Source organism: Monodon monoceros, unplaced genomic scaffold (genome assembly GCF_005190385.1).
Source record: "Monodon monoceros isolate NGI ecotype Baffin Bay Population unplaced genomic scaffold, NGI_Narwhal_1 Super_Scaffold_9, whole genome shotgun sequence".
NCBI classification, from domain to species: Eukaryota; Metazoa; Chordata; class Mammalia; order Artiodactyla; family Monodontidae; genus Monodon; species Monodon monoceros.
Window position 1 is genome coordinate 23,535,224 of NW_021703786.1, and position 27,579 is coordinate 23,562,802.

General features: G+C 36.6%; 1 protein-coding gene across 1 annotated transcript in view; it reads right to left on the reverse strand.

Annotated features, from left to right (window-relative positions):
• Positions 1-27,579, reverse strand: part of SMURF2 (SMAD specific E3 ubiquitin protein ligase 2) — a 52,232-nt gene that overhangs the window by 15,873 nt on the left and 8,780 nt on the right. Inside the window, exons 3-9 of the mRNA XM_029213362.1 lie at positions 21,131-21,264; positions 18,471-18,536; positions 16,868-16,952; positions 14,120-14,203; positions 11,614-11,816; positions 9,235-9,319; positions 4,830-4,988 (exon numbers count right to left, since the gene is read on the reverse strand). Coding sequence (XP_029069195.1) covers positions 4,830-4,988; positions 9,235-9,319; positions 11,614-11,816; positions 14,120-14,203; positions 16,868-16,952; positions 18,471-18,536; positions 21,131-21,264 — 816 coding nt within the window. The remainder of the gene's footprint in view (positions 1-4,829; positions 4,989-9,234; positions 9,320-11,613; positions 11,817-14,119; positions 14,204-16,867; positions 16,953-18,470; positions 18,537-21,130; positions 21,265-27,579) is intronic.

Here is a 27,579-nt window from a genome sequence, read left to right on the forward strand (position 1 = left end):
TCAGTAGTTGTGGCATGCGGGGTCTAGAGCGCAGGCTCAGTAGTTGTGGCGCACGGGCTTAGTTACTCCGTGGCATGTGGGGTCCTCCATGACCAGGGCTCGAACCCGTGTCCCCTGAATTGGCAGGTGGACCCTCAACCAGTGCGCCACCAGGGAAGTCCCTGGAATTTAATTTTACACACAACAGACACAAGAGTACAATCTCCTAACCTAAAGATAAAGGGCAATGGTAGCTATGAGAAAATAAACAAAAATAACTTTCAGTTCTCTAACAAATCACCCAAACTTACTTTACATACAGTGACTCTTTTATGTACCAGGCCAAATTTTATCCTAGAACGTGTAACTATCCAGAGAAAATGCAGCTTTGATGAAAATTACAAATCGCCATTTACTACTCTCATAAAACGTTGTAATAAAGGTGTTTTTTAATACACACACACATATATAAATCAAAACAGAATATATTAAAAATACTCTCTAAACAACTGTATTAATCCTATCCAAAAACAAAAAAAAACTTGGGTATACCAACTTAAAGATACAAAACTTTAATTCAAAGTAGATCAGAGACTTCAATGTAAAACCTAAAGCCATAAAACTTCTGAAACACTAGATAAGTTTTATGACTCATGTTACGCAAAAATTTCTTAAATATGATCCCCAAAGCACAATTCATAAAAGAACAAATGGATAAAATGAACTTCATTGAAATTTCAAAGAAACCTTATGCTCTTCAAAAGACACTGTTAAGAAAATGAAAAGACAAAAATCATGGTCTAGGAGAAAATCTTTCTAAAGCATACAGCTGACATAAAACTTGTATTTCAAATATCTAAAGAATTCTCAAAACTCGAAAGTCAAAAAAACCCAAACAACTCAGTTTTTTTAAAAAAAGGAGGCAAAAAATTTCACCGAAGAAGATATACGGATGGAAATAAGCACATGAAAAGATGCTCAACATCATTAGTCATTAGAGAAATGTAAATTAAAACTATAATGAGGGACTTCCTTGGTGGCACAGTGGTTAAGAATCCACCTGCCAATGCAGGGGACACAGGTTCGATCCCTGGTCTGGGAAGATCCCACATGCCGCGGAGCAACTAAGCCCGTGCGCCACAACTACTGAGCCTGCGCTCTAGAGCCCGCGAGCCACAGCTGAGGGGCCCGCGTGCATCAACTACTGAAGCCCACACGCCCTAGGGCCCACGTGCCGCAACTACTGAAGCCCACGTGCCTAGAGCCCATGCTCCGCAACAAGAGAAGTCACCGCAATGAAGCCCACACACCACAACGAAGAGTAGCCCCTGCTCGCCGCAACCAGAGAAAGCCTGTCAACGAAGACCCAACACAGACCGCCCCACCCCAAAAAACAATGAGATAACACTACACATCTATTAGAATGTCCAAAATTAAGATTAACCATACCAAGTGTTAGCAAGAGCAACTACAACTCTCATACACTTCTAGTGGGAAAGTCAAATGGTACAATCACTTCAAAAAGCAATCTGGCAGTTTAAAAAATTAAACATAAATCTATCATATTGTGCAGCCTGGGTATTTATTTATCAAAGAGAAGTGAGAGCATATGTCCACACAAAGACTTAAACATAAATGTTCCTGGACTTCCCTGGCGATCCAGTGGTTAAGACTCTGCACTTCCAATGCAGGGGGCGCGGGTTCGATCCCTGGTCGGGGAACTAAGATCCCACATGCCACACAGTGTGGCCAAAAATAAAAAAACCCACACGAATGTTCGTAACAGTTTAGTCATGGCCCAAACTGAAACAATCCAAATGTTCATCAACAGGTAAACAAATAAATTGAGGTCTATCCATACAATGGAATACCACCCAGCAAGGAAAAAAATGAACTATACATACAACAACAGAGATGAATCTCAAATAATTAGGCTGGGTAAAAGAAACCAAGCAAAGAGTACATGCTGTATGAATCCACTCATCTGAAACTCTAAAAACTGCAAATGTATAGTGACAGAAAAAGCAAATCAATGGTTGGCTGAAGATGGGGTGTGGATTGAACTGTGTCCAAAAAAATATGTTGAAGTCCTAACTAAGCCTTGGCACCTGTGGATGTGACCTTATTTGGAAATAGGGTCTTTGCAGATGTAATCAAGTTAAATGAGGTCACACTGGATTAGGGTGGCTCTAAATCCAATAAATTGGTATCCTTATAAGAAGACGTAAATTTCGACCCAGACATACAGGAAAGAAAGTGTGGCATAATAAGAAATATACTTTGGTCTCTGTCCCCAGTTCTTGACACAGAACTCCTAAAATGCTTGAAATTTCCTGAGTGACACAGGTGACAGGAGTGTATTCTGTTCTATTATTTGGTCTTTGTCCCCAGTACAAGATACAGAAGCTCCTGAATCCCTTTGAATTTCCTGGGTATTGGAGCATTTTTTGTTTCAGTGAGGTGACTTGCTAGGCCCCTATATAATTTCAGGATGGGGGCTGGTCACCAGAAAGACCAAAGCTTGATTAGAAGCCTAGAACTTTCAGGCACATCCCCCCAGCCTCTGGGGAAGGGGAGAGGAACTGGAGATTGAGTTAATAATCGATCACTCCTGTGTGATAACAACTCCATAAAAACGCCTAAACAAGTGTTCAGAAAGCTTCTGGATGGTGAGCACACTGAGGGTGCTCGGAGGATGAAGCGCCTGGAGAGGGCATGGACGCACTATGCAGCCCCTGCCCCATACCTTGCCTTGTGCCTCTCTTCCATGTGGCTGTTCCTGAGTTGCATCCTTTATAATAAACTGGTAATAGTAAAGAAATAATTTCCCTGAGTTCTGTGAGCCATTCTAGAAAATTATTGAACCCAAGGAGAGAGTCATGAGAACTCGATTTATAGCCAGTTGGCAAGAAATACGGGAGGCCTGGGACTTATAAATGGCATCAGAAGTGAGAACAGTCTTGTGAGACTGAGCCCTTAACCTGTGAGGCCTGATACTAACTGGAGGTGGTATTAGACTGAATTCCGGCGCTGTACACCTCGATGGCGTCTGCAGACGTGGACAATTGGAATATTTGAGGAAAAAACCCACACACTTGGTGGCAGAAGTTTTGTGGATAAAATAGATCATAGAAGGCCACGTGAAGACAAAGGTAAAGACTGGGATAATGTGTCCACAAGTCAAGGAACAGTAAAGTTTCTGGCAACCACCAGAAGCTAGGAGAGAGGCATGGAACAGATTTTCCTTCAGAGCCACCAGAAGGAACCAACCCTTCTGACAACTTGATTCTGAATTCTAGCCTCCAGAACTATAAAAGAATAAATTTCTATTGTTATAAACCACCCAGTGTGTGATATTTTGTTACGGCAGCCTTAGGAAACTAGGGAAGGGATGGGAGGAGGGACTACCAACAGGCTACAAAGAGGCAGGAGGAGACTTTCGGGGGTGATGGATATGTTCACTATCTCCATTATGGTGATGGTTTCACAGTTATATAATATGTCAAAACTAAACTGTACACTGTAAATATGTACAATTTATTGTGTCAATTAAATTTTAATAAAGCTGACTTTTTTTTTTTTAAACCCACAGTTCATCAAAAAGTCTACATTAATAAATGCTGGAGAGAGTGTGAAGAAAAGGGAACCCTCCTACACTGTTCGTGGGAATGTAAATTGGTGTAGCCACTATGGAAAACAGTATGGAGGGTCCTGAAAAAAACTAAAAATGGAGCTATCATACGATCTAGCAATCCCACTCCTGGGCATATATCTGGAAAATATGAAAACTCTAATTTGAAAAGATACATGCACCCCAATGTTCATAGCAGCACTATTTATAACAGCTAAGACATGGAAGCAACCCAAGTACATATACACACACACACACACACACACACACACACACACTCTCTCTCTCTCTAAAATATCACTCAGCCATAAAAACAGAATGAAATATTGCCATTTGCAGCAACATGGATGGACCTAGAGATTACCATACTAAGTACAGTAAGCCAGAGAGAGAAAGACAAATACTATGGTATCAGTTACATGTGGAATCTAAAATATAATACAAATGAATCTATATACAAAACAGAAACAGACTCACAGACGTAGGAAACAAAGTTATGGTTACCAAAGGGGAAAGGGAGGGTGGGGAGGGATAAATTAGTAGTATGGGATTAACAGATACAAACTACTATACATAAAATAGATAAGTAACAAGGATTTACTATAGAACACAGGGAACTATATTCAATATCTTGTAATAAACTAAAATGTAAAATAATCTGAAATATATATATATTACATATGTATATAGCAAACTGAATCACTTTGCTATATACCTGAAACTGACACAGTATTGTAAATCAACTGTATTTTAATAATTAAAAAAAAACCCAGGGTACATCAAGCCCATTCACAAAGACTTGTAAGAATGACTGTCTAAGTCCTGCAAATGGGAAAGAAGCCTTAAAGCTGAAGCACAAAACTGACACATCAGAAAATCCTCTGGGATAGATTCAGCTATCCTAGAGCTATTTCTGATGCACTCAAGGAAAAAAATCCATCCACTCCATAAAGTAGCCTGTCTCTGCAGGTGTGCTACGGTGCACCTCTGATACACACCCTTTTCCTAACATTTCAGGACAGGTTCCTACTTAAGCACAGGGGGATTAAAATACCCAAACATGAGAGTTAAATTTGTCATATTCTTATATAAAATTATGTTCAAAAAGTGATTTATAATTGAAGAGAGCAGACATTCTATCACATTTATTACAAAAAGCATCTATCAGTCTTCTCTTGTTCAGACTCGCATTTGAACATGTATTGTTTCAAAAACTTACTTTAAAACTAAATGCAAGTTAGCAGAGAGCCGAGGATCTGTAAACTGTGTTGTTCTGTTGTTATGGTCAACGAAATAAACTCTGCCTGTTGCTGTATTCCGGATCTCCCATCCAGGAGGCAATGGACCAAGCTCTTCACAATTGATGTTGCTAAGATCCCTGCAAAAACAAATATAAAATAAAAAATACTTCACTGCTGGGCCTGCTGAGCCAAGCAAGTGTAAATGACACAGAACAATTCCATGAAGTCTGAGAAAATGTATTGTTTCAGAAACTTGAGACGTTCAGCTGGAATCTTTAATTCCCAATGGTTTAACAAACTTGCATATTCAAAACCCAATCCATAGATGGCTCAGAAACTTATCACACAGCCTACATTTTTAGTGAGTTCATTCCTGGGTTTTAATGTAATTCAGGTTTTAAATTAATATAAAAGCAATCACAACATTTGCCAACATAAACTGTACTTCAATACTTGTCTGACAAAATATTGTTTTCCAAATGTCAGTGATATAAGGAATTAAATGTTTTCTAAAATTTCCCTTCAATTATTTCTTTCTTTACTACACCATAAAATCTGTGTAAACGTTCATTCCATGATTAATTTTAAGCTCTTCAACAAAGCAAAACTGGAAATGTTATTGAAATTGTGATCCTGAAAATAACCACAGTATATATTTTAAAGGATAACTACTCCATTTTGAATTCTGAAAGATATAAAGCTAGTGAATGAAGAACCTGTTTAAGACACCTTAGGAAGAATGTTCTAAGGTTTACTGCTACAATAAAAAAAGCAAAAAGACTTTTTGCTTTTTGGGGCAAAGACCACTGTTACTATATCATGCATTCTTAAAATACTACTATAAGGGCTCCCCTGGTGGTGCAGTGGTTGAGAGTCCGCCTGCCGATGCAGGATGCAGGGGACACGGGTTCATGCCCCGGTCCGGGAGGATCCCACATGCTGCAGAGTGGCTGGGCCCGTGGGCCATGGCCGCTGGGCCTGCGCGTCCAGAGCCTGTGCTCCACAATGGGAGAGGCCACAACAGTGAGAGGCCCGCGTACCACAAAAAATATATATATATACTATTATATATGACGAAGATTTATAGAACCTTAAAGAATGAAAAAAAAGCATGTCTAATATAAATTTAGACTGTAACCAATAATTACAATGACAAATCTCATCAAAATTATGTTTTCTGTAACCAATAATTACAATGACAAATCTCATCAAAATTATGTTTTCAAAGTTAAACTAGAAAAAAAGTTTTCCTGAAATAACCTCTTCTTGGTCATAGTGAAAACGTAATGATGGGCACCCAGAGATTTGTTGGAACAATGATTTTTAACTTGTGCTTATAGGTGCCCCAGAGATTCTTCTGCTACAGAACTAAAGATTGGAAAGAACACACTATTCTGAGACACTGCTAGTCTCAAAAGAGGTAAGGGAAAAAGTTCCAAGAGTCCTCCTCAAATTTGTTTTAAGTGAATTAAACTGGAGCTGGTACCTGAGTGGCAGACAGGCAGAGTGGGGGGCTGCCAGAGGGTAGTGGTTAATTGGGAAACTCAGCCTCAGGCCAGCAGCAAGGTTGGAAAAGGAAATCTGGAACTTCCCCATGGAGAACTCAAAGGGAAGATGAAGTGATTCCAGAAAAAATTCCTAAATTCTCACTTTAGGTCCACAGAACTCCAACCAATTGAAATCAAACTCACAATCAAAGATCACCAAACACTTCAGAAAGGAATTCATGATTACTGAGTCAGTAGAAACAAAACCACGGAATTAGATCCCCAAGTACTGTCAGAGATCAAAAAGAATAGCTATGATATGCAATGTTTAAAACAAATAATAAAAGGGAACAATTACAAAGACAAACTATCACTGAGAGATTATTAAGAATGAACAGATAGATTTTTTTCTAAATGGAACTTTTAGAAATGAAAAACAATTATCATTCTTTATAATCAAAGAATGAATAATGTTTTTGATGTAATGCAGAATTTCACTTTATATCATTTTATTTAGAATTTTATAAATTTATAGTCATACATGGGAGGGCTCTAAAGAATTGAGGAGAAGCAGAAAACTGGAAACACTCTTTATGTGGAACTGGGAAATGATTAAAGGAAAATGGTATGTTACACAGCCATAAAAAGTAATACAGATCTGTATTTTAAGACTACATAGTCAGTATGCAATACAGTGAATAACAAAGCATTAATCATTATTTTAAAGAGAAATACAAAACATTCTAAAATGGTGCTTCTCAGATAAATCTAAGTTTACTGGATATCTTTACATAAAGTTAGTTTTAAAGTGTCTGAGTGACACTATTTTATAAATGTCTTTGATTGAACAGTAATGATATTTTAATAGAATCTAAATATTTATAGTCTGCTTTGATAAAAGATCCTCCATACAAAAGACATATTCACTAAAGGATCCCCCAAAACAAAATATATTTTAAGATAACAATTTGGAGCATAGAGACTAAAGAAAAGAAATATAATCCAAAGCGTTATTTCATAAAGTCATTATTCAATACTCAATATGAAATATTCTTAAATCTTTATAGAAACCCCTTATTCATTAATGAAAAACCAACATTGTTTCCTTAGGAGTAAGAACACACTGCCCACTGTGGTGCCAAAATCTCTGTTTCAACTTCCAACTCCAGCTTACACACCACTCTTTCAAAAGGCAGCTCAAGGGCTTCCCTGGTGGCGCAGTGGTTGAGAGTCTGCCTGCCAATGTAGGGGACCGGGTTCATGCCCCAGTCCGGGAAGATCCCACGTGCTGCGGAGCGGCTGGGCCCATAAGCCATGGCCGCTGAGCCTGCACGTCCGGAGCCTGCGCTCTGCAGCGGGAAAGGCTGCGGCAGTGAGAGGCCCGCGTACTGGGAAAAAAAAGGCAGCTCAAGATCAGCTTTCACTCTGTTGTAAATCATTCAGTATTTTTAAAAAATCATTTTTCTTCTAAACATTTCCTTCCAATGATTTTAAATTATGTTATAGAAAAGTTCGTTACTGACCTTCAACATGATAAACAGAACCCAAAACACTTCATAATTTACATATCAAAACTCTTATTTCTAAAAGTGAGGCAACTTAGATTGTTTTCAGTGAGCTTATTTATTAATAAAACAAAAATTTCCTCCCCACTATTTTTTTTTTAAAATCAACAGCTATATCATGAAGACACAGAAATGGCAACCTTCATACAATAATTAATGATAACACATTTCCTTGGCTGCCACCCTCGAAAGATTCTGATTAAGCTCTATCACAAAGTAAAATATTTTGGGAATTCCCTGGCAGTCCAGTGGTTAGGACTCGGTGCTTTCACTGCCGGGGCCCAGGTTCAATCCCTGGTCAGGGAACTAAGATCCCATAAGCCGCGAAGCGCGACCAAAAGAAAAAAAGGAAAACATTTTCATTATAATAGCTTTATTTATAAATAAACAGAGTATTAAAGCAATCCAAAATCAGTTAGTCACAACTGTTTTTAATTCAAAAACATGATTCTAGACAAGTAGAGCTCTGAGTACAAACTTTAGGCAGAAAAAGATCTCTTGACCCTCCATAGGACTTTTTTTTTTTTTGAAGAGAGGAATGTTGCACTTAATATATAAAATATTCTCATCCAACAAAGGTATATGTATAGCTTATAAAGTTGATTTAGAATTTCACTTAGAACTCAACCTTTTTTTGCAGCTTCAACTGGACTACTTGGCACTCTCCATCTGTTCAGTAGAAAATAATTCAAAATAGCTAGTGGTTTAAAATGTATTATTTGATACTAAAATGTACCAGAAACTGTGTTAAACTACTAAATTGATTTTGTGTCATTCCATCTTCTTAAAGTTAAAAGACAGCTGACATTTTGGTTAGTAAATGCATTCAACAAGGCCTGCAATTCAAACATACAAATTTTGGCATTTAGAAGTAATTTATGTTAACTGGGTTATTCCTTTTCTACATTAAAATGAAACTTGAAGATTGAATACACTTATATAAAGTTAAAATAAACAAACCTTTTTTAAAAAAGCCTAACCAGAAAGAAAAATATCAATTTACTACCCTTAAAAAAAAAGGGTATGTATGTTTTTGTAAGGGTATGTATGTTTTCCCTAGGTCAATTTTCAAATTCCTACAAGGCCCACATTTTTGCCTCAATTTTTTTAAGGGGGAGGGGGAGAGGAACTGGAGACTGGTTGGGTGGTACGGCACTGGGGTAGGGTTGCAGAGAAGTAAGTAGGACTTTCTACTAAATGTCAAACTTTTGATCAGAAAGAGCCAAACTTTTACATCATCTATTTTAAGAAGTTAAAGATTAAATAATCAAATAAATCCTAGGTGAAATGGATATTCAGTGGTATGAAGGATATTTAGAATATGTTCTTACCTAGGCACTCTTGGATCATGCCATGTGCTCACACCAGTCTGAGTATGTAAGAAATACACCTGACCTTGTTGTGTTGTCCTCTGTTCTGTAAAATTAAGAAACACTAATAATAAAAACATATTCAGAATGTCCAAATCAAAACCAGCTATAAACACTAGGATGATGTTATATTAATAGGTAAACTCTCCAAATTACCAATCAATTTTATTACAAAAGAACTGCTTTACAAATCACTTGTTCTGAACTCAGAACACATTTTCTCCTGGAAACAGTCTTATAAATGGTGGTGAGGGTCACAGCCCAGCTATTTAAAAGCCAACTACACTTATAATGTGGCTCAAATATTAAACATGTTGCAATGGAAAATAGAAAACAAGATGGTCACAGTACCAATAATTAAATAAAACAAACATGAAGAAATTATCTTTTATTTGTCTTAAATGTGGAGCCTAAGGGAAACAGAAGGGCTCAGAGGAAGAGGCTAACCAACTCTGGGGAGATTCTCAGGGATTTGCAGAAACTTTCAAAAAGTTTGCAGGCTGGTAATGCTTTTTTAAATTATGCCTAATTTTATATCAAAACTTATGTTTTTTCTTTCCTTGAGAGAGGTGTATTCTCAAGACTACATTTGGACTCAAACAGAAGCAAAAAAGATGGAATATAGAAGAGACACCCTATAGACTAAAAGAAGCAATGACGGAAAAATAATCAAGTTAGGAGCAGGAAGACTAAAGAGCACATATGCCTACTGGGGAAAAAAAGCCGCAGGCAAAATTAAGTCAAAGCCCTTGGGGAGAGAGTGAGGAGGCCAGGGCAAAGAGAAGGAATCTGTGAAACGGTTTCTTCGGTGGTGGTCTGTAGTCTTTATTTACTTATGTTTTCAAGCAACAGAACTACCTTTTTTTTTAAAAAAACAAAATCTAATGAAAAATTCCAATATATGAAACAATAAAACTATTGCTAATATTTATTAGTATAAATTTGTTTATAAACCTGTAATAAAAATCAATTTAAACTTTTAAAATTATAAATGTAAAAATGTTTAAAACTGGTTCTAGATGACAGCTGCAATAATTTCAGCCTTGATACCCACTTTACTCCTATGTTTTTGGTTGTACAAAAAAAATTTTTTTAATCCAAATCACACAAATATTGTAAAAGTATAAAGTATTAACCACCCCCACTCCAAACCACTTGCCTTATAATCTCAATTAAAAAGAATGCCAGGAGATACTTGATTCTAAGGTCTGGACATTAATTAAAGTTAAATTTTAACTTCTCATGAAATTTCATTTATTTCTTGCAACAAATCTACATGGTTGGTAATAATATTTTCCCCACTTTATAGTACAGAAGATAAAACTGAGGCTCAAACAGGTTAATGTGCCCAGCGTCACACAACTAATATATAGCAAAGCCAGGATATGAACCCATCTGTTTCCCAAGCCCATGCTCTAACCACTGTGCTTTAAGTTAGCCTGTGTGGCCTAGCTCAATTAATGGAAAAATTGGGTTTTTTAAAAAATTAAATAGTTAAAATACTTAAAAAATAAAGTAAGAATGATGCATTTGTGTAAGTTTAAAAAACATTCCGGAGTAAAAATAAAATACAAGTTAGATCAGGCAACTCCCAATGTTGGTCACTAGGTGTCATCATCAGCCCAGAACTGTTTATCTAGAGGCTGTGGAAAGGGCAAGGGTGTTAAGTAACTTGGTTAAGCTTTTAGCAAGAGAGGAGAGAACAGCTGAGGTCATACTACAAGAGTTTAGGAAGTTCTGTATTCAACTATGAGAAGATTCATGTCGTGTTTCACATGGAATTCTAAAATTTAGGAAATTATATAAGATTATAGTACTTTTACACAAACACAGAAGTGACTAAATCATTTACAATAACCCAATCACTCAGATAACACAAAATTATAGACAATACAAATACAAATATAAAAATACCATCAGAAATATGCTTTTTAAATTATTTCTAAATATGCACGTCTAGAAAATTACAAGTCTGACTTCAGATTGCCATTATCAAGAAAAACACCGTCTCACTTTTTACAGTGCCTGTTTACAAAGCAGTCTCACGTTGTTTCATATGCTTCTCACAATACCTTTGTGAAAAGGAGAGGTATCATTCATCTCATTTCATTGTAATTGGGCAAAAAGCTTAAGGTTACACGACTAGCCCAAAGTCAAAGTGTTGTTAGTCTTCTACCACTTCAAAGACTTTTCAAAGTTGGGGAGTTTTACATTTACTTTGATTTTCATGCAGAATTCCTAAACCCAGATTAATAACTTCTTTAAAAGTTGGTTTTCTGGCTTCTTAGCAAGCTGAAATCAGTAAAACACACTTTATTTTTCCTCTGCTAGTTGTCATACCATAGCCTTCTGGTAGGTCTGGAGGAGTATGTAAATGTGTCCTGCTCATGTAATTTCTATGTCGTTGTGACCTGACTCTCCTCTCTGCCAGTCTGGGATCTGAAGACTGTCCAGATGTTGCACCGTTCGTTCCACTAATTGGAGTGTTCTCATCAACAAAACAGCTAAGAGGTCTGCCAGGACTAGAATATTCAGATGCTGGTCTATTGAAAAGAAACAAGGAAAAAAAGTTACTCAACTCAGATACCAAAAGCAGAATTTTATAGACAATGTATGTACAGCAGTAACAATCACTTGTAAGAAAACGGAATGATTAATATAAATATAATGACTCAAGAACTCTCAATAAAAGCAAACCCAAAGCCTCAAAGCACCAAAGAAACCCAGGTGATAAGCAGATTGTCAATTACGTATTCAAATCACTTTATATTGATTTTAATTACATTTCATATGAAATCCGCATATATTTGTAGATGTGAGTATGAGCTCACCAAGCCTTACTTGGCTTAGCCACAGGCAACCTCAGACCTGTGTCCCCACCATTCTCCCACTCTGCCTCTGCCACACTGACATTCTTCCTCCTCCTCAAGCTTGCCATGGTCGTTCTACCTTTAGTGCTGGAGAGTAGCCCTTCCTTCTACCTAGAGTGATTTTTTTCTCCTATTTTCCCTAGGCCAGACTCTTTTTTGTCATTCAAATCTTAGTTTAAGCTTAAATGTTGCCTCTGAGAGGTCGTTCCTGACCTTCAGATCTACAGTAGTCACCCAGGCATTTGACAGTACCTCACCTTACTTCCTCAGCATGGCAGTTACTTCTGATATTTTTCTCATTTGCATCCTTGTTTTCATCTGTCTTCCCCCACTAGAATATTTACTGAGAGAAGAAAGTCTGCCTAGTTTGTTCCCCACCATATGTATTCCCTGCACCTAGAGTAGTGCTTAGCATATATTTAAGAATAGTAAGTAGTTCAATAAATATTGAGTGAATAAAGGAAAGATAGTCTGTCTCTTCAAAGAGCTTCCAGTCTCTTGTAGGTCATCCAAACTAAGAGGATAATTAAGAGTTAATTTTTAAACTAACATTTACAACACAATCGACTTTATACATGTGGAAATTAAAGTCAATTTTATCAGTTAAATGAGAAGGAAATAGACTTCACTAAAGCACTGACACAAGTACACATTTATTTACACTCAGATGTGATAAAAATAGGTTCTTTGACTTCCATATAATCCTTGGCAGTTTAATACTAGAAATCAACTCTCAAATAAGCACTTTTTAAAATGGCAACATAAGCTAAGCTTTCATCTGAGAATCACAGTATAATAGAGAAAACTTTGTGGTTCAATGAGTTAAGCAATTAATCCCCAATAAATAAAAGTATAGCTAATGAGAAGCATTTGATGTTCTATGTCTGGTGCCAGACCTGCTCAGGGAAAAAAAAAAAAGTAGAAAGAGCAAAACAAACACTGAGTAGAGGTGGCAAATAAACTTTTTTCTTATTCTGAAAAAAAAAAGGAAATCCAGCCACTTATCCTATTCATTTTCAGTTACTTACAGAGCTTTCCTTGAAGCTTTCAAAACTTATCTTGCATCCCCATGACTTTACACATTAAGCTCCAGGAAGGCCTTTCTGCCTTATTCATGGTTATAGCCCAAATGCTGAGCACAGTGCCTGGCATATAACAATTTGGTGAACTGAATGATAGCTGTTACCACTACCCTGAACACTTTTTATCACCTTCCCCTTACCTGGCTAAATCCTCATATTCTTCAGGATTTAGTTCAGAGACTCTCCTCCTTCAGTTTTCCTTTGCAAGTTCTACCATCTTGCCCCCAACTCTAAGTCAGGTGCCCCTCCATATGGTCTCAGAGCATCTGGTTCTTATCTTGGTCAAAGACCTTACTGGACACAATATAATCATCCCCCGACATTATTGAATAAATGGAGATCCTGTATACATATTTTGTTACAGCCGTTCAATAATGGACTCAAAAAAAATTTTTAAGAGTCCTAGAAATAAGATGACTTCTCAATGTATTCATTTAACTCATCTAATAAATATTTACTGAACACCATCACAGGCCATGGAGCTACAGGATGACCTGCTAAGCAACCTTTATTAAAAATAATAATGGCAGGGCTTCCCTGGTGGCGCAGTGGTTGAGAGTCCGCCTGCCGATACAGGGGACATGGGTTCATGCCCCGGTCCGGGAAGATCCCATATGCCGCGCAGCGGCTGGGCCCGTGAGCCATGGTCGCTGAGTCTGCGCATCCGGAGCCTGTGCTCCGCAACGGGAGAGGCCACAACAGTGAGAGGCCCGCGTACCGCCCCCCCCAAAAAATTAATAATAATAATAATAATAATGGCATTTGCTATAAGATCTACTGATCTAGAGCAGTTTAAACCAAGAAAGGAAATCTGGTAAAACTGACAGATAAAAGATAGGGGACTTCAGGAGGGCAAACAGCATAGACCATGGGAAGATACTTGTATGTTCTTACCGTGTTGGGCGTTCCCATTGCGTAGTTCTTGTTATGTGGTTTAGGTACTGGATTCTTCCAGAGGCAGTTCGCCTTTCTTCCCAGCTTAAATAAAAATATTGAGAGATAAAGCAGTAATAGGAAGCCAGACATAGAATGTTTTTGGAACAAGCCAGGAAGACATTTGCTGTTATGAATCAGGAATGACAAATTGAAAAAGCAATACACAGAATATAGGAATTGTTTCAACTTATTTTAGAACTGTACAATATGTCTTCTAGAATTCTGAAGCTTTTAAAATATTTATACTGAGGTGTGACTAATATTTTCCATCAGCCAAAATGAGAATTTTTCAATGATGTCAACAATGCTCAATTAAATTATACTAATTTCTCCAGAATTTAATGGGGGAAAAAAGGCCATACTAAAAATAAAAATTATACATAATTTTAAAAAATTAAATTTAACTAGAAAAGTATATAAAAGCTTTTTAAAGCATTTAGCTTACCCAAACTAATTTTTTTAATCTTCATATTTTTATTTTCTCTTACATATGTTCTACTAAAAGTTATGAATTTTTTTAAGTATAGTTGACATACAATATTATATTAGTTTCAGGTATACAACACAGTAGTTTGACATCTATACACTACAAAATGATCACCAAGTCTAGGAACCATCTGTCACCATACAAAGTTATTACAATATGGACTATATTCCCTATGCTGTACATCACATCCCCGTGACTTATTTTATGACTGAAAGTTTGTACCTCTTAATCCCCTTCACCTATTTCATCAATTTCCCCTCCTCTCCCTCCCCTCTGGCAAACCAATACAGAGTTTGTTCTTTGTATCTATGAGTCTGTTTCTGTTTTGTTTGTTTGCTTTATTTTTTAGATTCCACATATAAGTGAAATCATATGGTATCTGTCTTTGTCTGACTTATTTCATTTAGCATAATACTCTCTAGATCCATCCATGTTGTTGCAAATGACAAGAACTTATTCTTTTTTTATGGCTGAGCAATATTCCAGTGTGTGTGTGTGTGTGTGTGTGTGTGTGTAAATAATCCTGCAATGAACAAAGGGGTGCATATACCTCTTTGAATTAGTGTTTTCATTTTCTTAGGATACATACCCAGAAGTAGGATAGCTGGATCATATGGTAATTCCGTTTTTAACTTTCTGAAGAACCTCCCTACCATTTTCCACAGTGGCTGTACTGATTATATTCCCACCTACACTGTACAAGCGCTCCTTTTTCTCCACAACCTCACCAACACAGGCTATTTCTCAAACTAATTTTTTAAAAAGCAATAATGCCACTTCTTCTTCAATATCTTATTAATTCATATAACAAAAAAATTAGGCGAGTGACTATGTTATGTTAATATTCCACCAAACCACTGGCAGAGGTTTGGAGGCCTTAAACAATAGAAAATAAAAAGATGCTAAACAGGTTTTTACCCCTGTGATTACAATTATAGTACAATAATGTAGAACAAATTTAGAATAAGCCATACAACTGTTGTAATCTCTCAATACTGACTAGTTATTTCATCTTAAACTTCCCCTTCAAAAGTACCATAATCCACCTCAAATCCATAAAAATTAAGATATATCAAGAAGCTAAAATGATCTATAAACAAATTATAGCAATTTTTAACAGCTTACACAAAATGAGCAAATACCATAGCTTAGATTTGAAATTTCATGTCAAAAATAACTTAAAACTCAACCAATTATACACTTAAAATGGATATAGTTTATTGTATGTAAAGTATACCTCACTGAAGTTAATTAAAAATACTCTGAGAATTAAAAATAAAATCGGTAAGGTTTCAGAACTAGTATGAAACAAAGATAGAGAGCAATGATAAAAAGCATAAGCTTTGGAATCAAGGCTTAAATCTGTGTTCCAGTTCTGCCATTTCTATGTGGCCTCTGGCAAAATACTTAACCTCTCTGAGTCTCAGTTTTGTAAGTCTGTAAAATGCATGAGGGTAATAATAGTAGTAACAGTAGTAGTAGTAATAGCTAATTATTTTTTTTTTTGCTAATTATTTATTAAGCACTCTATGCAAGACATTGTGCTATGTGCTTTACATGAATGACTTCATTTAATCCTCACAAGTATTGATGGCGTATATACTATTATCATTATCCTCTTTGATAAATAAATATAAACCAAAGCTTACAAAAGTCAAATAAATTGATTAAACTCATAAAGCTAGTAAACAGAAGAGTAAGGATTGGAACCCAAATGGTCTAATTCCAGAATCACATTATGAGAATTAAATGATCTAATGAATATCATGTAATGATATATATGTAATGATAAATGATATAATGTGCTTATAACACTATTTGACACTTGCAGGCTCAATAAATGTTACTATGTTATTGTAATTACTATTACACAAATTCTGTATCTCATCCCTCTAAATAGAGCAATGCCTCAGATTCAGCATGCCTTGTTTTGAATAATTAAGTCAATCAAAAAAGTTTTCATTTTGAATATATAATATTTACAGGAGATTTAAATTTGTCAAGAAACTTGTCTCCTAGTCAAAACTCTTAAAAAACAAATGTAACATATCTAATTCATGGCTTATTTTACGAATTTGTTGTGATAAGATCCCTCACTAATTTTCTAAGTACAAGGAAAACCTAGATTTTGGAATTGATCAGCAAATTTCTAAACTTAAATATAAACACCAACGTATTTCTCATTATTTTAGGGATATTACCTAATGATTTTTGCTTACCCATCTGGTAAATCATTATCAAACAAACGACTGCAGTCCACAACTTGTCCTCCTGTGCCTATTCGGTCTCTGGACTGAAGACTTACTATTAAACAACAAAAACATTACTAAGAGTCACAGAACTAGAAAGAGTTACTGCAATTTAAAATATTTCTCTTTGAAAGACACCTGTCTTCGCTTATTTTAATACTTAAGAACGAACTCTTTAGTTTCTACTAAATTCTGAAATTTTTTTTTAAATTTATTTCTTTTTGGCTGTGTCGGGTCTTCGTTGCTGCACGCAGGCTTTCTCTAGTTGCGGCAAGCAGTGGCTACTCTTCATTGCAGTGAGCGGGCTTCTCACTATGGCAGCTTCTCTTGTTGCGGAGCACAGGCTCTAGGCTCACAGGCTTCAGTAGTTGTGGCTCGCGGGCTCTAGAGCGCAGGCTCAGTAGCTGTGGCGCACGGGCACAGCTGCTCTACAGCATGTGTGATCTTCCCAGACCAGGGCTCAAACCCGTGTCCCCCGCACTGGCAGGCAGATTCTTAACCACTGCGCCACCAGGGAAGCCCCTGCAATTTCTCTGTCCATGAGATTTTTCTCTTTAAGGTTTTCTACACTTTATCATGTTCATGGAGGAGAATCTAACTCCTTTTTTCCCATCCTAATGGGGCAACGCAAGGCCACTAGTGCACTTAAAAAGAGGCGTAACACATGAAAGGTATATTTGTGTATTCCACATTTTTGAGTTTTTAACTTCCTTCTCAATCTAAGAATGACAGGAATTATGAATAACGCTGTAGTGTAGATATTTCCCTGCGATAACCAGAATAGGGCTTTTGTTATGATGCTACTTTGGCAACTCTCTATGAACCTAATTCATTGCCTTGTAAAGCTAAGTCCTTCAAGTCCTTCCTGTAACTAAAACCTCTCTGATAGGTTCATATAATGCAATCATGTTATTCTAAATTCTGCTCTATAATGCAATGGTAAGGTTCCAATTGCCTGTTACTTCTTTAAGAAGCTTCAAAGGAGCCCACCTCAGTGCCCTACCATTCTAGGTATCTTGATCAAATCTCAATCTATCAATTCTTAAGATAAGTCTCAGGAAATTTTATATAAAGGGGCCAATTCAAGATAACCCCACTAGCCCACTAAATGCCTTATGAGTAAGGTAACAATTTTTCCCTTTCTCCAATCATGCTACACTACCATTCTATTTTTTTCAATTAGTAAAGATTACTTTAAAACTGCAAAGCATTAGACTGGTTTTTCTTACTCAAAAACCAGTTTGAGAATTACTTTCAGAAAACCTTAGTATCATCTATAAAGTCTATCTCGTGTTCTACTATATTTGTATACTTTGAAAGAATTCCTTCCTAAAGGATCAAGAGTTCTTCACATTAGGAGCCTATTTTTTACATTATTTGTATTTTTTTGCTTTTTTAAAAAATTAAGTTGTCCTAGATTCTGCATCCACTATTTGAATAATTTTACATGACTCATTTAATTCATGCCAATACAATGAAGCTACAGTTACTGTACTTTGATTTTAAAGGTATTTAGAGTTTAGGTCAGCTTAAATAAAGCCAAAATTCACATAACTTTCAATTCCACACTTACCTACTATCTGTCCTCTAACTGTATCATTGTCATTTGGCCCAAGTTTGCATAGATCCAACCTCTGATCTATTTCAAATCAACAACAGCAAAAGGCAAAAAATAAGTTGGTATCAGAGATTCTCACATCTACAGAGTGATAGTAAATTTCTACAATCCACTGGAAATCAGACCAATCATTTAAAGAATTAATCAAGTTTTAATGATGAGACAAATGTTTAAAATTCTCTAACTGCATACATAATATTAGTATAAATGTCTTGACAAAAGTTTTGACAAATTCAGATTTCAAAAACCATAAGACACTGGTGCCAACATGCAGTATTTTCTCTCCAAAGATTTCAGAACACTTCAGTCTAAGTCTTAGCTTGCCACTTAATAGTTTTGTTCTTAAGCAATTTATCCCCAAGTCTTGATTTTCTCGTGTATAATTGTAGTACTTACCTCCTATTAAGGATTAAATCAGATGGTTATATAAAACTCTTAGCACAGTACCTAGCACATAAGTGTCCAATAAATGTTAGTTGTCATTGTTATTTTTTATCTAACCATTTCACATAACTCCCACACACACAAAGTAAGTATTAATAAGAAGCCAAGTATAAACTAACATAAGGGTTTGAGTTCTGGTACTAACTCATTTAGAAGCAGCTCACTTCTTCTCTCATGCATCATCTATAAAACAGATATAACACTGGCCTGGTTAGTTACAGTAAGGAACAATGTCACCCACTGCATGTTGGTTTCACTTTGATTACAGCACTTATAACTGAATTCTCTTTATAGCTGTATACCATCTGTCTACTTAAGTAAATCACGAATTGATAAAAGGAGGAGACCATATCTTAAGTTTTTATATTCTCCACTCCAACCTGATAGAATGGAACTACACCAGGTGCTTAATAAATTAAATATTACTATACATCAAAAAGGTCATATAAATTACTGCAATGAAACATTCACAAGCAGCAGAAAGAAAATCTGTGCCCCACCTAGCTTATTTTTCCCTTTGCAAAATAAATGGACACTAATAAGACAGCTATACAGTGGACTTGTGCAGAGCAATGCCTCTTCTGTTCACTCCTTCTAACGTGTCCTGCTCCCTCTGCCAGCAGGCCTTTGCCCTTGCTTCTCAGAGGACAGGATTCATGCCTTTTTCACCTTTCTATCACTGGGGTTTCAAACAGTACCTGACACTTAAAAGGTTCAATAAATGTTGGCTAAATTGAACCAGAAATAAGGTCATACATACAACAAGTCTTCAGTTTGCCTGCTGCATTGGGTTAGAATAACATGGTTCATTTTGTTTGTTTTTTGGGTTTTTTTGGCTGCACTGTACAGCATGTGGGAACTTAGTTCCCTGACCAGGGATCAAACCCATGCCCTCTGCATTGGAAGGCAGAGTCTTAACCACTAGACCACTGGGGAAGTCCCAAAAATGGTTCATTTTTTATATGCTAGACCTTTTCCAATCCCAACATCTTCTACCTCCTGTTGGTCACCCTGTCAACCCAGAAATATAAGAAATTCTCCGGTGCCTTTAAATTCCCCTCAGAACTTCTAGCTCAATTTTCTCCTTTTTACTTTTTAACAGTAATATTTTTATAACTGGGTTGTGCTATCATACTACATTAAAAGGGATCATCTCTTAATATTATATATCTAACATTCAAAGCTAAATTCAAACTATTTTTATTTATTAATTTCCTTAGCTGGAGTCCACGTGAATTTTTGCTTTTTGTAGGCATCTGGACTACAATCCCATGACAACAGCTAGCAATATTTTTTATATTATATAAAAAAGAATTCTGTAGAAAAAGAAAAAAATTTTCTGTTGAAAAAGATATTTCCATCTATGTCCCAATGGAAATACCCCCAAAAAGATGCTCTGTCATCTGGTTACATGAATTACACATACACTAACAAGTCAACTTGTCAACCCAATATAGAAATTGCTTCTAATGTCTTGATCTTGGTCTAATCTTGTAAATGACCAGTTTGGTGAAAAATTAAGCTACAGTTAAGCAGTTAATACAGCTGTCTTACACTCAAAATAATGTCTTACCTTTATAACTTTTAATTTTTCAGAGCAGTTTTATATGTCATTTTTATTCACTAATAATTCCCCTTTAACTGTTACATTAAACACTCCAATGACCTAAATAAAACTCCCTTTATCTCACAAATCCACCTAAACCAGAGATGAGTGCTAAGTAATAAAAAAGACATTTAATACTTTGACACCTTTTTACTTTTTTTTTTTTTTTGGCCGCATCACACTGCATGGCTTGTGGAATCTTAGTTCCCTGACCAGGAATTGAACCCGGGCCCGAGGCAGTGAGAGCACAGACTCCTAAACCACTGGACCGCCAGGGAATTCCCTCTTTTTATTCTTCTGGATATCAGTCATTTCTTAGCACTTATACATTCACTGGATACTAAGTATCAGCTCTGATTCATTTCTAGGTTCCACATATTTAAAATGTTTCATTCTTTTTAAAAAGTCAACAAAGTAAATTTAGACCAGAAATTTTTACCAATGTTTCAAACACACACAGGAAATTAAGTTTTTAGACCCCTGCCTCCCCCATCAAAAAATACACATACGTATATATATTTAAATATGTATATTTAAATTTTTAAAAGCACTAGTATCTACTCACAACCAGTGTCTTTGAGGCGGTTGATGGCATTGGAAAGAAGACGAACACAACCAAGAAATCCAGCACCTTGTTTTTTATGGATCTTCTTGTGATTCCATACACTGATCGTAACTGAATCAGACTTTCCAATATACCTATATAAAACAAAATGACTGCATGAGTAACTTGGCAATTATGAGTAGTTAGTATAAAATTTTTTTGTTTTTGTAGTCTAAAGTCACAAATGTTTGAGTATGGCTAGATAACGCAAAATATGTTTGAATTCAGTCTATCCACAGGACTGAATTGTTTTTTTAATTCTAAAGTAAAATCTAAAAAGAATTTTTAATATATTCTTTATCATACCTGCCACTCTCAGACTGAGTAACAATTTTTGTTAGTAAAAAAAAAAAAAACTATTTTAGTGGCTAGTATCAAATAACCCTATGGAAGTTTATGATTATTTCTTTCCAAAAACAAAAATCTTAGAAAAACTTTTATCACAGTCACATTTTAAATACACTTCAATGACATGACCTAGTACCTCAGCGAATACTCAGTTCATTTTCAAGAGGCATTGTCAAGGCTGACAGACCAAAAATCTGACATACCTGTTATGTTTTAAAATGCTGTAGAACAAAAGCTGATTGTAACGCTTTTCCCCTGCTTCTCTCCTGTATGCAGGCCTTGAGCGAGCAGGACTCTTGCAGATTTCACTTCACTGCCTGCAGACAAGCAGAGCAGGGGAAAGCGTTACTATTACTTGTCTGTGCATATACCTGTAAGTATGGAGAAGCTCTACCACAGCCAATTGTTAACATGGTGTCATCCCATGCGAAAATATAATAAAATAACATAATTATATCAGTAGAACCCTAAATTTCAATGACTCTAAGAGGTCAAATTTTTGGTCCAGCAACCTTGACCTTAAACTGTCATTCAATAAAGCAGTAATATCAGACAAATTCACCTGGTATATAAAAAAGCCTAGACCACTTAAGTAAGGACTAAAACTTTTTTAAAATAAATTTATTTATTCATTTATTTAATTTTTGGCTACACTGGGTCTTCGCTTCTGCACACGGGCTTTCTCTAGTTGCAGTGAGTGGGGGCTACTCTTTGTTGCGGGGCACAGGCTTCTCATTGTGGTGGCTTCTCTTGTTGTGGAGCATGGGCTCTAGGCGCGCGGGCTTCAGCAGTTGTGGCTCGTGGGCTCTAGAGTGCAGGCTCAGTAGTTGTGGTGCACGGGCTTAGTTGCTCCGCGGCATGTGGGATCTTCCCGGACCAGGGCTCAAACCCGTGTCCCCTGCATTGGCAGGCGGATTCTTAACCACTGCGCCACCAGGGAAGCCCTAAAACTTTTAAATGAGTAACGTGAAAGGCACACTTGAGGCCCTGGATCCAGCTGTGTTAAAGCATGCCTACCCTTCTAGACTTTTAATTATGCAAGCTAATACTTTTTTTTAAATTTAATGTTTATTTTATATTGGAGTATAGTTGATTTACAATGTTGTGTTAGTTTCAGGTGTACACAAAGTGATTCAGTTATACATATACATATATCTATTCTTTTTCAGATTCTTTTCCCATATAGGTTATTATAGAATACTGAGTTGAGTTCCCTATGCTACACAGTAGGTCCTTGTTGATTATTTTATATATAGTAGTGTGTATATGTTTAATTATGCAAGCTAATACTTTTCAAAAATTAAGCCAATTTGAATTTCACTTCTGTTGCTTGCAAATGAAAAAATCTGGACTAAAATAACATTCAGTATGCATGTATCAATTTTCAAATAGACCTAAATAGACTTAACTTGGCAAGTATGTACCTGCATGATATGTAAAAATTCTAGAATCAGAATCAAGTATTAACCAGCTAAATTGCCCCAAACCAAACATTTAAAAAAAAAAATCACACTAAATCAGTTTCCCAACTGATAAGCCTGATATACAGGTATGCTAAAATACTGGTTCCCTGAGGCCTTAGAGCAGCCCACCCACCAATGGCTTAAGCGTCCTTTTGGGAGGCTGGATGTCAAAGCCCAGAGACACCTTGGGAACATACACTGAAGACAAGGGAGCTTCTGTCAGCCTGTATCCTTGAATGACTGTGTGACAGTGTCTTGCTTCCCTGCCAAATGGACCTTATATACAAAATATACTTCTGTTGTACTAAACCACTGAAAATGTGGGGTTGTCTATTATATCAGTCTATTATATCTAACCAACACAAGGGACAAATCATAAAGGGCCTTGTCAGCCATAGTATGAACTCTGACTTTTACTCTAAGTAAGACAGGAAGCCAATAGAGGATGTGGAACAGGAGAGTAACCAGATTTGATATACGTTTTGACAGGATCATTCTAGCTGCTGTGTTGAGAAAGACTGTAGCAGCAGCAAAGCTAGAAAAGCAAGGACTCTAAGGAGGGGGTCCACAGGAAAACCACAGCCTGTGAGCCAAATCCAGCAAAGCACAGGGTTTAGTACAATTTCACTTTTTTTCCCCCAAGTAAAAAAATTTTTTTAAGTTTGAAGGCCATATTAAAAATACTTACAATGCCTGTATCTCTCCATTCACTTTATCGCTTTTCTAACATAAAGTTATTTTCTATTTGACAGCTTCCTTCATAATCTTGGAACTAGTTTCTTTGCCACTCTTGGCTCCCTCTAAGCCATTCTTCACATTACAGCCAAAGTGTCCACTCTTGGATATAAATCTGATAATAGCATTTCCCCACTTAAAACACTTTCATTGCTCCCTACTGCTTTTAAGAGAGTATTCAAACTTATTAATAGGCTTTCAAGGACCTTCATGAGCTGGCTCCTGCTTGCCTCTCACTGCTTGTCTTTTACCACACTCCCCTTACCTTACATGTGAACTTACCAATGCTGCCTCTCTGAACTGTTTTCAGAATCACGTTGTCTTTCACCTCTGGGTCTTCACACAGACAGCTTTTGCTTAGAGCCTTCCCACCTTCTCCATCCTCAAGTTAACTCCTATTTAAGGTATAAGCCTAAATGCCACTTTTTCTAGGAAGCTCTCCCCAGCTCCTAAATCTGTGTCAAGAAGTTCTATGTATTTCCACAGCACGCTATACAGATTCTCATCACACTGTTTATACTTTCCTATTTCTTGTCTTTATATACCACGTGGCTGTAAGCTTGGAGGACTATGTCTTGTTCACTGTTATAGCTGGGTCCCTGGCTGAATTTAGATCTGATTGAAGCTAAAAGAAATGGCTTTAAATAATCTGATCAAGGGAATTCCCTGGTGGTCCAGTGGTTAGGACTCTGCTGCCACTGCAGGGGGCACGGGTTCGATCCCTGGTCAGGGAACTAACATCCCGCAAGCTGCGCAGCATGGCCAAAATAAGAAAAGAAAGAATCTGATTAAGAACTCAAAAGCTTAGCTACATAGATAGTAGGTAAAGACAAGTGGAACATTTGGAAGAAAAGCTGATATTGATGAAGCATGAAATAGAATGACTGTGAAGCTTAAAAGGCTAAACACTTGGAAAGTCAGGATATCAGGACATTTAACATGTTTATAACCTGGGAGATGTTCACAAAACGGGAGAAGTTTAAAGAGCATATGATAACTGAATTAGCAACCTGTAGAAAACTGAAACCTAAGCCTGCAAGGAGCAATAGACTCCCTGAAACAAGATTATTACTGCCACCAAGCCCCGAAATATTCCCAAACTGTAAGCCCAATATACTCCGATGGTGATGATGAGGCTGAAACAGAATGATAAGTCAAAGTATTTAAAAGGAATGGAAAGTGTAAATCAACTACACCTCAATTTAAAAAATAAAAAAATAAAATAAATAAATGGAATGGAAAGACCTCCTGAATCCTTTCCCCAACCTAATTCATCCTCAAAACGTGGCAGCACTCAGGGACACTAGGCACAGCTGAGGGAGGAGGTGAAATTCTGTAATAAAAACAGGGTATTAAGAAGAGGTTAATCTAGTGAATGGAGAGACCCCCTAGCATCCCTATGCCGTTCAGATCCATGAACACAAGCATCCAGGAATACAGCCCCCAGGAAGGAGAGGGAGAATTCTGTGCAGAAAATGTCACAGTTACTCCTGATTACCCTACCAAGCTGATCAGCTCTACCCATGGGTAGAGAGTTTCCAATCAACATTTAAGTGCCTCCCCTTAAATATAAAAAGACAGAAATCCAAACCAAACTAACAGAAAAAAAAGGAAATCTGAGAAAAGAGAGGCAATACAACAGAAAAACACTACAATTATAATACTTCTCTCATCAGAGAAGACATTGCGTCTAGGAATAAGAGTAAGTTATGAAAAAGGAACAGTCAGAAAGCAAAATGATATTGGAAATTTAAAATTTGAGAGCAGAAATTACAATAAATAGGAATGCTAGAAAACAAAGTTGGGAAAACAGCCCAAATATTTCATGGTAGTTTTTAATTTTTTACTAGAACAAAAATTTTTTATTATAACTTTTTTTTTTAACTAAGATAAAATATGAGAGAAAAAAGATAGGACAACTAAATGATGATCAATTCAGGAGGGATAACATCCAAATAACAGGAGTTCTCGAAAAAGTAAAAGAGAGAAAGAAATACAACGGAGAAGAGGAAATCATCTATAGATGATTAAATAAATAGAAAAGTTTCTCATAACTAAGGAGTTTAAGTATCCAGATTAAAGTCACAGTATCTAGTACTATATTTCAGATATACCAAGTCCATCATTAAAAAATTTAACATCAGGCAAAAACAGCATACCCTGAAATCTTCCAGTGGAAAACAACAATCATAAAGGACCAAAATCAGGATGCCATCAGCAATACTCTAAACTTGCGATGTCCAAAATGGTAGTCACAAGGCACATGTGGTTACTGAGTACCTGAAATATAACTAGCCCAAACTGAGGCACTCTGTTAATGCAAAACAAACTCCTCAGTTCAAAGACTTCGTTGTTTTTTGGGTTTTTTTTTTAAAGGCCGCACCACGCAGCATGCGAGATAGTTCCCCGACAAGGGATTGAACCTGTGCCCCTGAAGTGGAAGCGCGGAGCCTTAACCACTGAACCGCCAGGGAAGTCCCTCAAAGACTTTGTATAAAATAAACAAAAAACAAACAACTCGATTATTTTATTTTGATATCATGTTGAAATGAAGATATTTTAGATAAATAAAACATATATTAAGTTTAATTTCATCTGTTTTTTACTTTTTTTAATGTGGCTACTAGAAAATTTAAAATTACAGATAAGCTCCCATTTGTGGCTCACATTGTATTTCTATTCAGCAGTGCTGATCTAGACCTAGAAGATAGTGGAGTAATGTATTCAAAATTTGAAGGGAAAGTGATGTCTCACCTAGAAGTCTATACTCAGACAAACTATCAACCAAGTAAGAAGACAAAATATATCTTCAGACATAATCTCAAAGAAATTTTCCCCATCTTTGTACTCTTCCTCAAGATAACAATGGAAGACATACTTCACCAAAACAGGGAAGTAGGGGCTTCTCTGGTGGTGCAGTGGTTGAGAATCTGCCTGCTAATGCAGAGGACACGGGTTCGAGCCCTGGTCTGGGAAGATCCCACATGCCACGGAGCAACTAGGCCCGTGAGCCACAACTACTGAGCCTGCAGGTCTGGAGCCTGTGCTCCACAACAAGAGAGGCCGCAATAGTGAGAGGCCCGCGTACCGCGATGAAGAGTGGCCCCCGCTTGCCACAACTAGAGAAAGCCCTCGCACAGAAACGAAGACCCAACACAGCAAAAATAAATAATTAATAAACTCCTATCCCCAACATCTTAAAAAAAAAAAAAAAAACAGGGAAGTAAACAGAAAAAAAAGAAGTAGTTGGACTTAGAAGAGAGAAACGAAATTCCCAACATAATGATAAAGGCAAGTTCCAGGACAACTGTGCAGAAGGTCTTAGAGAACTACCAGTCCAGACTGAAGTAAAGCATAGAAGCTCTAGGAGGGCTATCTCCAAGAAGAAAACAAAGCCAACAGACTATTTCATGTGGTGAACATAAATAAGCAGAGGAGACGTTCAGTACTGTAAGAGAGTTTGTGAATTTCTTAATGAGATGGAAAACTAAACAAATGGCAAAGTTAGACAGTCATTAATTTCATAAAAACAGAAGTTGTCAAGAAAGAAAATGTAATCACTGCACACCACGTGACTCAGTTATGAATATTTACATGATCATAATAGCATAAACACAGAACAATGATGTAACCGAAAAGGTTCAAATAACTATACAGGAGGACTGGGAGAAGGAAAGGGTCATGTGGATGTTGTAGGAATGGGATGAGAGATAGCAGCTGTAAAAAGCTAAATCATTTTCTATGGTAGAAAATGTAAAAATAATACCTAACACGAAATAAATATATATTTATATTAAATGCTATAAATAAGCATGATATCTAGAAGCAGAAGAAAATTCTAGAACAAACAGCCAAAGGTATTGA